Here is a 14461-nt window from a genome sequence, read left to right on the forward strand (position 1 = left end):
AGACATTTGGAGAGAGAGCGAGAGAGAACAAGAGAGGCTAGTCTCATGTCAGGAAAACGCAGTGGCCAGAAATAAATCCCCTTCACCTCAAAAGCTACAAGAGACAGAAACATATTTCACAAGGACACAGAAACTCATTCAACACTGCCTCACTCTGTCTCATAATCTTTAGATCATCAAGCCTTTCACAAAGACAGCAGGGTGAATCAAAAAGTTTGCCAACATTAGCTAACAGAAGCCTGTAAATCCCCAGCTTATATAGCCATTATATAACCAGTTACAGGTATTATGACTCAGACTGTGGTACTATAAACTCTTAGAAAACTGTTCCAAAAGGGATCTTCGGTTGTCCCCATAGGAGAACCCTTTTTGGTTCCAGGTAGAACCCTCTGTGGAAAGGGTTCTAAATGGATCCCAAAATAGTTTTTCAAAGGGTTCTCCTATAGGGACAGCTGAAGAAACCTATTAGGTTCTAAATAGAAAAAAAGGTGCTAAAAGTGTATTATGGGTATTACTGTGGTACTACGTTGCCTTTATATAACCAGTTACCCCCACATATTCACCTTTCCTTGATGGACATCTGCTTGGTGGACATCTCTGAGGGCTCTGTCTCGGCGGGGAAGAGGAGGTCGGACACACTGTGTCCTGCGAAGACTTCACTGCTGTCCAGAGGCAGGGACTTGGACTTGACCAGGGACTGGGAGAAGAACGTGGGCTCGGGTAGGGTCTGGGGAGGGGTCGGAGGAGGCTGGGAGAAGGACTGGGCGTTGGGTTGAGTATGAGGGGTTATCTGAGAGTAGGGCTTGGGTAATGGCTGGGTGAATCGTCTCTCCCTTTCCTGGGGCTTGGCCTGGGCTGAAAGTGCCTGGGTGAAGGGATGGGGCTGGGGTGGATGAGCGTAAGGCTGGGGATGAGGCTGAGGTGGATGAGAGTCAGGCTGGGGATGGGGCTGGGGTGGATGAGAGTAAGGCTGGGGATGAGGCTGAGGTGGATGAGAGTCAGGCTGGGGATGGGGCTGGGGTGGATGAGCGTAAGGCTGGGGCTGGGGTGGATGAGCGTAAGGCTGGGGCTGGGGTGGATGAGCGTAAGGCTGGGGCTGGGGTGGATGAGCGTAAGGCTGGGGCTGGGGTGGATGAGCGTAAGGCTGGGGCTGGGGTGGATGAGCGTAAGGCTGGGGCTGGGGTGGATGAGCGTAAGGCTGGGGCTGGGGTGGATGAGCGTAAGGCTGGGGCTGGGGTGGATGAGCGTAAGGCTGGGGCTGGGGTGGATGAGCGTATGGCTGGGGCTGGGGTGGATGAGCGTAAGGCTGGGGCTGGGGTGGATGAGCGTAAGGCTGGGGCTGGGGTGGATGAGCGTAAGGCTGGGGCTGAGGTGGATGAGCGTAAGGCTGGGGATGGGGTGGAGTTTGTGGGGGTTGTTGGGTGTAAGGTTTGGGCAGAGTCTGGGGAAGCTGGGTGAAAGACTGAATCTGCTGCTGCTGGACACTGGCGCTGTGAGAGACACTCCTGGAAGACACCACTGTTGTGGCAGTTCTCAATGACACACTGGTGTGATCCGCGTCTGTGTAGACATGAAGAAAGCCACACACACACACACACACACACACACACACACAGCATTGTAATAAATCCATAGTGAAATCAATACTCATCTCATACAGAGAGAGAGAAGCACACACCCACACGTTCAAATTCACACCTCAGCTGCTGTCTATTATGTACAGTGGTTTGTCTGCATGGAGGGTCTCTCCACCTCTCTCCAGAAAGGAGTGTAAATAAAATAAAAGACAATCCTGGACCTCTTTTAAACAATGTATGCAGACAGAGACGGGTCAACCCTATTACAGTGTCTGCATTGATCTACCAGCATGGCCACAGCCGACAATCATTTATTTGATTTTCATTTGGAATCCCAATCACAAACAGCCCGTCAGTAACAGCGGCAGTCCTTTTGCAAACGTAGGAAGCCGCGAGGGCAAACGTATGTAAAAAAAATCTAAATAAAATGCTCATTAGAATCAGTATTGAAGCCTTGTCTTCAGTCTTGTCTTCTGTGATGTGATGGACACAGCTGCAGCTCCGTGCGTCTCCGAGCGTCTCCGTGCGTCTCCGAGCTCCGTGTGTCTCCGAGCGTCTCCGAGCTCCGTGTGTCTCCGAGCGTCTCCGAGCGTCTCCGAGCTCCGTGTGTCTCCAAGCGTCTCCGAGCTCCGTGCGTCTCCGAGCTCCGTGCGTCTCAGAGCTCCGTGTCTTTCTCAGGTAGTTCCTGTGCTACCTCATTTTGCAGGGAGGTGCTTCTGCTGCTGCCGTCTCTCACCGTCACAGTCTCTCACAGTCACAGTCTCTCACAGTCTCTCACCGTCACAGTCTCTCACCGTCACAGTCTCTCACCGTCACAGTCTCTCACAGTCTCTCACAGTCTCTCACAGTCTCTCACAGTCTCTCACAGTCTCTCACCGTCACAGTCTCTCACCGTCACAGTCTCTCACCGTCACAGTCTCTCACCGTCACAGTCTCTCACCGTCACAGTCTCTCACCGTCACAGTCTCTCACCGTCTCTCACCGTCTCAGTCTCTCACAGTCTCTCACCGTCTCAGTCTCTCACAGTCTCTCACAGTCTCTCACAGTCTCTCACAGTCTCTCACAGTCTCTCACCGTCACAGTCTCTCACCGTCTCTCACCGTCACAGTCTCTCACCGTCACAGTCTCTCACCGTCTCTCACCGTCACAGTCTCTCACAGTCAGTCTCTCAGTCTCTCACCGTCACAGTCTCTCACCGTCACAGTCTGTCACCGTCACAGTCTGTCACCGTCTCTCACCGTCTCAGTCTCTCACCGTCTCAGTCTCTCACCGTCTCTCACAGTCTCTCACAGTCTCTCACAGTCTCTCACCGTCACAGTCTCTCACCGTCTCTCACCGTCAGTCTCTCACCGTCTCTCACCGTCACAGTCTCTCACCGTCTCTCACCGTCACAGTCTCTCACCGTCTCTCACCGTCTCTCACCGTCTCTCACAGTCTCTCACAGTCTCTCACAGTCTCTCGCCGTCACCGTCTCTCACCGTCACCGTCTCTCGCCGTCACCGTCTCTCACCGTCACCGTCTCTCACCGTCACCGTCTCTCACCGTCACCGTCTCTCACCGTCACCGTCTCTCACCGTCACCGTCTCTCACCGTCACCGTCTCTCACCGTCTCTCACAGTCTCTCACAGTCTCTCACAGTCTCTCACCGTCACAGTCTCACAGTCTCTCACAGTCTCTCACAGTCTCTCACAGTCTCTCACCGTCTCTCACCGTCTCTCACCGTCTCTCACCGTCACCGTCTCTCACCGTCACCGTCTCTCACCGTCTCTCACCGTCACCGTCTCTCACCGTCACCGTCTCTCACCGTCACAGTCTCTCACCGTCACCGTCTCTCACCGTCTCTCACCGTCTCTCACCGTCACAGTCTCTCACCGTCACAGTCTCTCACCGTCTCTCACCGTCTCTCACCGTCTCTCACCGTCTCTCACCGTCACTCACCGTCACTCACCGTCACAGTCTCTCACCGTCACCGTCTCTCACCGTCACAGTCTCTCACCGTCACAGTCTCTCACAGTCTCTCACAGTCTCTCACAGTCTCTCACAGTCTCTCACAGTCTCTCACCGTCACAGTCTCTCACCGTCTCTCACAGTCTCTCACAGTCTCTCACAGTCTCTCACAGTCTCTCACAGTCTCTCACCGTCACAGTCTCTCACCGTCACAGTCTCTCACCGTCTCTCACCGTCACAGTCTCTCACCGTCTCTCACCGTCACAGTCTCTCACAGTCAGTCTCTCAGTCTCTCACCGTCACAGTCTGTCACAGTCACAGTCTCTCACCGTCACAGTCTCTCACCGTCACAGTCTGTCACCGTCACAGTCTCTCACCGTCTCTCACCGTCTCAGTCTCTCACCGTCTCTCACAGTCTCTCACAGTCTCTCACAGTCTCTCACCGTCACAGTCTCTCACCGTCTCTCACCGTCAGTCTCTCACCGTCACAGTCTCTCACCGTCTCTCACCGTCACAGTCTCTCACCGTCACCGTCTCTCACCGTCACCGTCTCTCGCCGTCACCGTCTCTCACCGTCACCGTCTCTCACCGTCACCGTCTCTCACCGTCACCGTCTCTCACCGTCACTCACCGTCACCGTCTCTCACCGTCTCTCACAGTCTCTCACAGTCTCTCACAGTCTCTCACAGTCTCTCACCGTCACAGTCTCACAGTCTCTCACAGTCTCTCACAGTCTCTCACAGTCTCTCACAGTCTCTCACAGTCTCTCACCGTCTCTCACCGTCTCTCACCGTCACCGTCTCTCACCGTCACCGTCTCTCACCGTCTCTCACCGTCACCGTCTCTCACCGTCACAGTCTCTCACCGTCACAGTCTCTCACCGTCACCGTCTCTCACCGTCTCTCACCGTCTCTCACCGTCTCTCACCGTCTCTCACCGTCACAGTCTCTCACCGTCACAGTCTCTCACCGTCTCTCACCGTCTCTCACCGTCTCTCACCGTCACTCACCGTCACAGTCTCTCACCGTCACCGTCTCTCACCGTCACAGTCTCTCACCGTCACAGTCTCTCACAGTCTCTCACAGTCTCTCACAGTCTCTCACAGTCTCTCACAGTCTCTCACCGTCACCGTCTCTCACCGTCTCTCACAGTCTCTCACAGTCTCTCACAGTCTCTCACAGTCTCTCACAGTCTCTCACCGTCACAGTCTCTCACCGTCACAGTCTCTCACCGTCTCTCACCGTCACAGTCTCTCACCGTCTCTCACCGTCACAGTCTCTCACAGTCAGTCTCTCAGTCTCTCACCGTCACAGTCTGTCACAGTCACAGTCTCTCACCGTCACAGTCTCTCACCGTCACAGTCTCTCACCGTCTCTCACCGTCACAGTCTCTCACCGTCTCTCACAGTCTCTCACAGTCTCTCACCGTCACAGTCTCACAGTCTCTCACAGTCTCTCACAGTCTCTCACAGTCTCTCACAGTCTCTCACAGTCTCTCACAGTCTCTCACCGTCACCGTCTCTCACCGTCACCGTCTCTCACCGTCACCGTCTCTCACCGTCTCTCACCGTCTCTCACCGTCTCTCACCGTCTCTCACCGTCTCTCACCGTCTCTCACCGTCTCTCACCGTCCGTCACAGTCTCTCACCGTCACAGTCTCTCACCGTCACAGTCTCTCACCGTCACAGTCTCTCACCGTCACAGTCTCTCACCGTCACAGTCTCTCACCGTCACAGTCTCTCACCGTCACAGTCTCTCACCGTCTCTCACCGTCTCTCACCGTCTCTCACCGTCTCTCACCGTCACTCACCGTCACTCACCGTCACAGTCTCTCACCGTCACCGTCTCTCACCGTCACAGTCTCTCACAGTCACAGTCTCTCACAGTCTCTCACAGTCTCTCACAGTCTCTCACCGTCACAGTCTCTCACCGTCTCTCACCGTCTCTCACAGTCTCTCACAGTCTCTCACAGTCTCTCACAGTCTCTCACAGTCACAGTCTCTCACCGTCACAGTCTCTCACCGTCTCTCACCGTCACAGTCTCTCACAGTCAGTCTCTCAGTCTCTCACCGTCACAGTCTGTCACAGTCACAGTCTCTCACCGTCACAGTCTCTCACCGTCACAGTCTCTCACCGTCACAGTCTCTCACCGTCACAGTCTCTCATCGTCTCTCACCGTCTCAGTCTCTCACCGTCTCTCACAGTCTCTCACAGTCTCTCACAGTCTCTCACAGTCTCTCACCGTCACAGTCTCTCACCGTCTCTCACCGTCACAGTCTCTCACAGTCTCTCACCGTCACAGTCTCTCACAGTCTCTCACAGTCTCTCACAGTCTCTCACAGTCTCTCACCGTCACCGTCTCTCACCGTCACCGTCTCTCACCGTCACCGTCTCTCACCGTCACCGTCTCTCACCGTCACCGTCTCTCACCGTCACTCACCGTCACAGTCTCTCACCGTCACAGTCTCTCACCGTCACAGTCTCTCACCGTCACAGTCTCTCACCGTCACAGTCTCTTACCGTCACCGTCTCTCACCGTCACCGTCTCTCTCACCGTCACCGTCTCTCTCACCGTCACCGTCTCTCACCGTCACCGTCTCTCACCGTCTCTCACCGTCACCGTCTCTCACCGTCACTCACCGTCACAGTCTCTCACCGTCACAGTCTCTCACAGTCTCTCACCGTCACAGTCTCTCACCGTCTCTCACCGTCACAGTCTCTCACCGTCTCTCACCGTCTCAGTCTCTCACCATCTCTCACAGTCTCTCACCGTCACAGTCTCTCACAGTCTCTCACCGTCACAGTCTCTCACCGTCACAGTCTCTCACCGTCACAGTCTCTCACCGTCACAGTCTCTCACCGTCTCTCACCGTCTCTCACAGTCTCTCACAGTCTCTCACCGTCACAGTCTCTCACCGTCTCTCACCGTCACAGTCTCTCACCGTCTCTCACCGTCACAGTCTCTCACCGTCACAGTCTCTCACCGTCACAGTCTCTCACCGTCACCGTCTCTCACCGTCACAGTCTCTCACCGTCTCTCACCGTCACAGTCTCTCACCGTCTCTCACCGTCACAGTCTCTCACCGTCTCAGTCTCTCACCGTCTCAGTCTCTCACCGTCACAGTCTCTCACCGTCACAGTCTCTCACCGTCTCAGTCTCTCACAGTCTCTCACCGTCTCTCACCGTCACAGTCTCTCACCGTCTCAGTCTCTCACCGTCTCTCACAGTCTCTCACCGTCACAGTCTCTCACAGTCTCTCACCGTCACAGTCTCTCACAGTCTCTCACCGTCACAGTCTCTCACCGTCACAGTCTCTCACCGTCACAGTCTCTCACCGTCACAGTCTCTCACCGTCACAGTCTCTCACCGTCACAGTCTCTCACCGTCACAGTCTCTCACCGTCACAGTCTCTCACCGTCACAGTCTCTCACCGTCACAGTCTCTCACCGTCACCGTCTCTCACCGTCACCGTCTCTCACAGTCTCTCACAGTCTCTCACAGTCTCTCACCGTCACAGTCTCTCACAGTCTCTCACCGTCACCGTCTCTCACCGTCACCGTCTCTCACCGTCACCCACCGTCACCGTCTCTCACCGTCACAGTCTCTCACCGTCTCTCACCGTCACAGTCTCTCACCGTCTCAGTCTCTCACCGTCACAGTCTCTCACCGTCACAGTCTCTCACCGTCACAGTCTCTCACCGTCTCTCACCGTCAGTCTCTCACCGTCTCTCACCGTCACAGTCTCTCACCGTCACCGTCTCTCACCGTCACCGTCTCTCACCGTCACCGTCTCTCACCGTCACCGTCTCTCACCGTCACCGTCTCTCACCGTCACCGTCTCTCACCGTCACCGTCTCTCACCGTCTCTCACCGTCTCAGTCTCTCACAGTCTCTCACCGTCACAGTCTCTCACAGTCTCTCACAGTCACAGTCTCTCACCGTCTCTCACCGTCACAGTCTCTCACCGTCACAGTCTCTCACCGTCACAGTCTCTCACCGTCACAGTCTCTCACAGTCTCTCACCGTCACAGTCTCTCACAGTCTCTCACCGTCACAGTCTCTCACCGTCTCTCACCGTCACAGTCTCTCACAGTCAGTCTCTCAGTCTCTCACCGTCACAGTCTGTCACCGTCACAGTCTCTCACCGTCACAGTCTCTCACCGTCTCTCACCGTCTCAGTCTCTCACCGTCTCTCACAGTCTCTCACAGTCTCTCACAGTCACAGTCTCTCACCGTCTCTCACCGTCAGTCTCTCACCGTCTCTCACCGTCACAGTCTCTCACAGTCTCTCACCGTCACAGTCTCTCACAGTCTCTCACCGTCACAGTCTCTCACCGTCACAGTCTCTCACCGTCTCTCACCGTCACAGTCTCTCACAGTCAGTCTCTCAGTCTCTCACCGTCACAGTCTGTCACCGTCACAGTCTCTCACCGTCACAGTCTCTCACCGTCTCTCACCGTCTCAGTCTCTCACCGTCTCTCACAGTCTCTCACAGTCTCTCACAGTCACAGTCTCTCACCGTCTCTCACCGTCAGTCTCTCACCGTCTCTCACCGTCACAGTCTCTCACAGTCTCTCACAGTCTCTCACAGTCTCTCACAGTCTCTCACAGTCTCTCACCGTCACAGTCTCTCACCGTCACAGTCTCTCACCGTCAGTCTCTCACCGTCTCTCACCGTCTCTCACAGTCTCTCACAGTCTCTCACAGTCTCTCACCGTCACCGTCTCTCACCGTCACCGTCTCTCACCGTCACCGTCTCTCACCGTCACCGTCTCTCACCGTCACAGTCTCTCACCGTCACAGTCTCTCACCGTCACAGTCTCTCACCGTCACAGTCTCTCACCGTCTCTCACCGTCACAGTCTCTCACCGTCACCGTCTCTCACCGTCACCGTCTCTCACCGTCACCGTCTCTCACCGTCACCGTCTCTCACCGTCACCGTCTCTCACCGTCACAGTCTCTCACCGTCACAGTCTCTCACAGTCTCTCACCGTCACAGTCTCTCACCGTCACAGTCTCTCACCGTCACAGTCTCTCACCGTCACAGTCTCTCACCGTCACAGTCTCTCACCGTCACAGTCTCTCACCGTCACAGTCTCTCACCGTCACCGTCTCTCACAGTCTCTCACCGTCTCTCACAGTCTCTCACAGTCTCTCACCGTCACAGTCTCTCACAGTCTCTCACCGTCACCGTCTCTCACCGTCACCGTCTCTCACCGTCACCGTCTCTCACCGTCACCGTCTCTCACCGTCACCCACCGTCACCGTCTCTCACCGTCACAGTCTCTCACCGTCTCTCACCGTCACAGTCTCTCACCGTCACCGTCTCTCACCGTCACCGTCTCTCACCGTCACAGTCTCTCACCGTCTCTCACCGTCAGTCTCTCACCGTCTCTCACCGTCACAGTCTCTCACCGTCACCGTCTCTCACCGTCACCGTCTCTCACCGTCACCGTCTCTCACCGTCACCGTCTCTCACCGTCACCGTCTCTCACCGTCTCTCACCGTCTCAGTCTCTCACAGTCTCTCACCGTCACAGTCTCTCACAGTCTCTCACAGTCACAGTCTCTCACCGTCTCTCACCGTCACAGTCTCTCACCGTCACAGTCTCTCACAGTCTCTCACCGTCACAGTCTCTCACAGTCTCTCACCGTCACAGTCTCTCACCGTCACAGTCTCTCACAGTCTCTCACAGTCAGTCTCTCAGTCTCTCACCGTCACAGTCTGTCACCGTCACAGTCTCTCACCGTCACAGTCTCTCACCGTCACAGTCTCTCACCGTCACAGTCTCTCACCGTCTCTCACAGTCTCTCACAGTCTCTCACAGTCTCTCACCGTCACAGTCTCTCACCGTCTCTCACCGTCAGTCTCTCACCGTCTCTCACCGTCACAGTCTCTCACAGTCTCTCACAGTCTCTCACCGTCACAGTCTCTCACCGTCAGTCTCTCACCGTCTCTCACCGTCTCTCACAGTCTCTCACAGTCTCTCACAGTCTCTCACAGTCTCTCACCGTCTCTCACCGTCTCTCACCGTCACCGTCTCTCACCGTCACCGTCTCTCACAGTCACCGTCTCTCACCGTCACCGTCTCTCACCGTCACCGTCTCTCACCGTCACAGTCTCTCACCGTCACAGTCTCTCACCGTCACAGTCTCTCACAGTCTCTCACCGTCACAGTCTCTCACCGTCACAGTCTCTCACCGTCACAGTCTCTCACCGTCACAGTCTCTCACCGTCACAGTCTCTCACCGTCTCAGTCTCTCACAGTCTCTCACAGTCTCTCACAGTCTCTCACCGTCACAGTCTCTCACCGTCTCTCACCGTCAGTCTCTCACCGTCTCTCACCGTCACAGTCTCTCACAGTCTCTCACAGTCTCTCACAGTCTCTCACCGTCACAGTCTCTCACCGTCAGTCTCTCACCGTCTCTCACCGTCTCTCACAGTCTCTCACAGTCTCTCACCGTCTCTCACCGTCACCGTCTCTCACCGTCACCGTCTCTCACCGTCACCGTCTCTCACCGTCACCGTCTCTCACCGTCACCGTCTCTCACCGTCACCGTCTCTCACCGTCACAGTCTCTCACCGTCACAGTCTCTCACCGTCACAGTCTCTCACCGTCTCTCACCGTCACAGTCTCTCACCGTCACAGTCTCTCACCGTCACAGTCTCTCACCGTCACAGTCTCTCACCGTCACAGTCTCTCACCGTCACAGTCTCTCACCGTCTCTCACCGTCTCTCACCGTCACAGTCTCTCACCGTCACAGTCTCTCACCGTCACAGTCTCTCACCGTCACAGTCTCTCACCGTCACCGTCACCGTCACTCACCGTCACAGTCTCTCACCGTCACCGTCTCTCACCGTCACTCACCGTCAGTCTCTCACCGTCACAGTCTCTCACAGTCTCTCACAGTCTCTCACCGTCTCTCACCGTCTCTCACCGTCTCTCACCGTCAGTCTCTCACCGTCACAGTCTCTCACAGTCTCTCACAGTCTCTCACAGTCTCTCACAGTCTCTCACAGTCTCTCACCGTCTCTCACCGTCTCTCACCGTCACAGTCTCTCACCGTCACAGTCTCTCACCGTCTCTCACCGTCACAGTCTCTCACCGTCTCTCACCGTCACAGTCTCTCACCGTCTCTCACCGTCAGTCTCTCACCGTCTCTCACCGTCACAGTCTCTCACAGTCTCTCACAGTCTCTCACAGTCTCTCACCGTCACAGTCTCTCACCGTCACAGTCTCTCACCGTCAGTCTCTCACCGTCACCGTCTCTCACCGTCACTCACCGTCACCGTCTCTCACCGTCACCGTCTCTCACAGTCTCTCAGCGTCACCGTCTCTCACAGTCTCTCACCGTCACCGTCTCTCACCGTCACCGTCTCTCACCGTCACCGTCTCTCACCGTCACTCACCGTCACAGTCTCTCACCGTCTCTCACAGTCTCTCACCGTCACAGTCTCTCACCGTCTCTCACAGTCTCTCACCGTCACAGTCTCTCACAGTCTCTCACCGTCACAGTCTCTCACAGTCTCTCACAGTCTCTCACAGTCTCTCACCGTCACAGTCTCTCACCGTCACAGTCTCTCACCGTCACAGTCTCTCACCGTCACAGTCTGTCACCGTCACAGTCTCTCACCGTCACAGTCTCTCACCGTCACAGTCTCTCTCAGTCTCTCACCGTCTCTCACAGTCTCTCACAGTCTCTCACAGTCTCTCACAGTCTCTCACCGTCACAGTCTCTCACCGACTCTCACCGTCACCGTCTCTCACAGTCTCTCAGCGTCACCGTCTCTCACCGTCACTGTCTCTCACCGTCACTCACCGTCACAGTCTCTCACCGTCACCGTCTCTCACCGTCACCGTCTCTCACCGTCACCGTCTCTCACCGTCACCGTCTCTCACCGTCACCGTCTCTCACCGTCACCGTCTCTCACCGTCACAGTCTCTCACCGTCACAGTCTCTCACCGTCACAGTCTCTCACCGTCTCTCACCGTCACAGTCTCTCACCGTCACAGTCTCTCACCGTCACAGTCTCTCACCGTCACAGTCTCTCACCGTCACAGTCTCTCACCGTCACAGTCTCTCACCGTCTCTCACCGTCTCTCACCGTCTCTCACCGTCTCTCACCGTCTCTCACCGTCACAGTCTCTCACCGTCACAGTCTCTCACCGTCACAGTCTCTCACCGTCACCGTCACCGTCACTCACCGTCACAGTCTCTCACCGTCACCGTCTCTCACCGTCACTCACCGTCAGTCTCTCACCGTCACAGTCTCTCACCGTCACAGTCTCTCACAGTCTCTCACAGTCTCTCACCGTCTCTCACCGTCTCTCACCGTCTCTCACCGTCAGTCTCTCACCGTCACAGTCTCTCACAGTCTCTCACAGTCTCTCACAGTCTCTCACAGTCTCTCACCGTCTCTCACCGTCACAGTCTCTCACCGTCACAGTCTCTCACCGTCTCTCACCGTCACAGTCTCTCACCGTCTCTCACCGTCACAGTCTCTCACCGTCTCTCACCGTCAGTCTCTCACCGTCTCTCACCGTCACAGTCTCTCACAGTCTCTCACAGTCTCTCACAGTCTCTCACCGTCACAGTCTCTCACCGTCACAGTCTCTCACCGTCAGTCTCTCACCGTCACCGTCTCTCACCGTCACTCACCGTCACCGTCTCTCACCGTCACCGTCTCTCACAGTCTCTCAGCGTCACCGTCTCTCACAGTCTCTCACCGTCACCGTCTCTCACCGTCACCGTCTCTCACCGTCACCGTCTCTCACCGTCACTCACCGTCACAGTCTCTCACCGTCTCTCACAGTCTCTCACCGTCACAGTCTCTCACCGTCTCTCACAGTCTCTCACCGTCACAGTCTCTCACAGTCTCTCACAGTCTCTCACAGTCTCTCACCGTCACAGTCTCTCACCGTCACAGTCTCTCACCGTCACAGTCTGTCACCGTCACAGTCTGTCACCGTCACAGTCTCTCACCGTCACAGTCTCTCACCGTCACAGTCTCTCTCAGTCTCTCACCGTCTCTCACAGTCTCTCACAGTCTCTCACAGTCTCTCACAGTCTCTCACCGTCACAGTCTCTCACCGTCTCTCACCGTCACCGTCTCTCACAGTCTCTCAGCGTCACCGTCTCTCACCGTCACTGTCTCTCACCGTCACTCACCGTCACAGTCTCTCACCGTCACCGTCTCTCACCGTCACCGTCTCTCACCGTCACCGTCTCTCACCGTCACCGTCTCTCACCGTCACCGTCTCTCACCGTCACCGTCTCTCACCGTCACCGTCTCTCACCGTCACCGTCTCTCACCGTCACCGTCTCTCACCGTCACCGTCTCTCACCGTCTCTCACCGTCACCGTCTCTCACCGTCACTCACCGTCACAGTCTCTCACCGTCACAGTCTCTCACCGTCACAGTCTCTCACCGTCTCTCACAGTCTCTCACCGTCACAGTCTCTCACAGTCTCTCACCGTCACAGTCTCTCACCGTCACAGTCTCTCACCGTCTCTCACCGTCACAGTCTCTCACCGTCACAGTCTCTCACCGTCTCTCACCGTCACAGTCTCTCACCGTCACAGTCTCTCACCGTCACAGTCTCTCACCGTCACAGTCTCTCACCGTCTCTCACCGTCTCTCACAGTCTCTCACCGTCTCTCACAGTCTCTCACCGTCTCTCACCGTCTCTCACCGTCACAGTCTCTCACCGTCTCTCACCGTCACAGTCTCTCACCGTCACAGTCTCTCACCGTCACAGTCTCTCACCGTCACAGTCTCTCACCGTCTCTCACCGTGACAGTCTCTCACCGTCTCTCACCGTCTCTCACCGTCACAGTCTCTCACCGTCTCAGTCTCTCACCGTCTCAGTCTCTCACCGTCACAGTCTCTCACCGTCTCTCACAGTCTCTCACCGTCACAGTCTCTCACCGTCACAGTCTCTCACAGTCTCTCACCGTCTCTCACCGTCACAGTCTCTCACCGTCTCAGTCTCTCACCGTCTCTCACAGTCTCTCACCGTCACAGTCTCTCACCGTCACAGTCTCTCACCGTCACAGTCTCTCACAGTCTCTCACCGTCACAGTCTCTCACCGTCACAGTCTCTCACCGTCACAGTCTCTCACAGTCTCTCACAGTCTCTCACAGTCTCTCACAGTCTCTCACAGTCTCTCACCGTCACAGTCTCTCACCGTCACCGTCTCTCACCGTCACCGTCTCTCACCGTCACCCACCGTCACCGTCTCTCACCGTCACAGTCTCTCACCGTCACAGTCTCTCACCGTCACAGTCTCTCACCGTCACAGTCTCTCACCGTCACAGTCTCTCACCGTCACAGTCTCTCACCGTCACAGTCTCTCACCGTCACAGTCTCTCACCGTCACAGTCTCTCACCGTCTCTCACCGTCACAGTCTCTCACCGTCACCGTCTCTCACCGTCTCTCACCGTCTCAGTCTCTCACAGTCTCTCACCGTCACAGTCTCTCACAGTCTCTCACAGTCACAGTCTCTCACCGTCACAGTCTCTCACCGTCTCTCACCGTCACAGTCTCTCACCGTCACAGTCTCTCACAGTCTCTCACCGTCACAGTCTCTCACAGTCTCTCACCGTCACAGTCTCTCACCGTCACAGTCTCTCACAGTCTCTCACCGTCAGTCTCTCACAGTCTCTCACCGTCACAGTCTCTCACCGTCACAGTCTCTCACCGTCACAGTCTCTCACCGTCTCTCACCGTCACAGTCTCTCACAGTCAGTCTCTCAGTCTCTCACCGTCACAGTCTGTCACCGTCACAGTCTCTCACCGTCACAGTCTCTCACCGTCACAGTCTCTCACCGTCTCTCACCGTCTCAGTCTCTCACCGTCTCTCACAGTCTCTCACAGTCTCTCACAGTCTCTCACAGTCTCTCACCGTCACAGTCTCTCACCGTCTCTCACCG

General features: G+C 56.0%; 1 protein-coding gene across 4 annotated transcripts in view; it reads right to left on the minus strand.

The window, feature by feature from the left end:
* LOC115117557 (supervillin-like) overlaps positions 1 to 14461 on the minus strand; it is a 156846-nt gene that overhangs the window by 54540 nt on the left and 87845 nt on the right. For all 4 annotated transcript variants that reach the window (XM_065013711.1, XM_065013713.1, XM_065013710.1 and 1 more), the window contains one exon: positions 564 to 1560. In XM_065013711.1, the coding sequence (XP_064869783.1) occupies positions 564 to 1560 (997 nt within the window). The remainder of the gene's footprint in view (positions 1 to 563; positions 1561 to 14461) is intronic.

The sequence above is a fragment of the Oncorhynchus nerka genome, linkage group LG9b, assembly GCF_034236695.1.
Source record: "Oncorhynchus nerka isolate Pitt River linkage group LG9b, Oner_Uvic_2.0, whole genome shotgun sequence".
Classification (NCBI taxonomy): Eukaryota; Metazoa; Chordata; class Actinopteri; order Salmoniformes; family Salmonidae; genus Oncorhynchus; species Oncorhynchus nerka.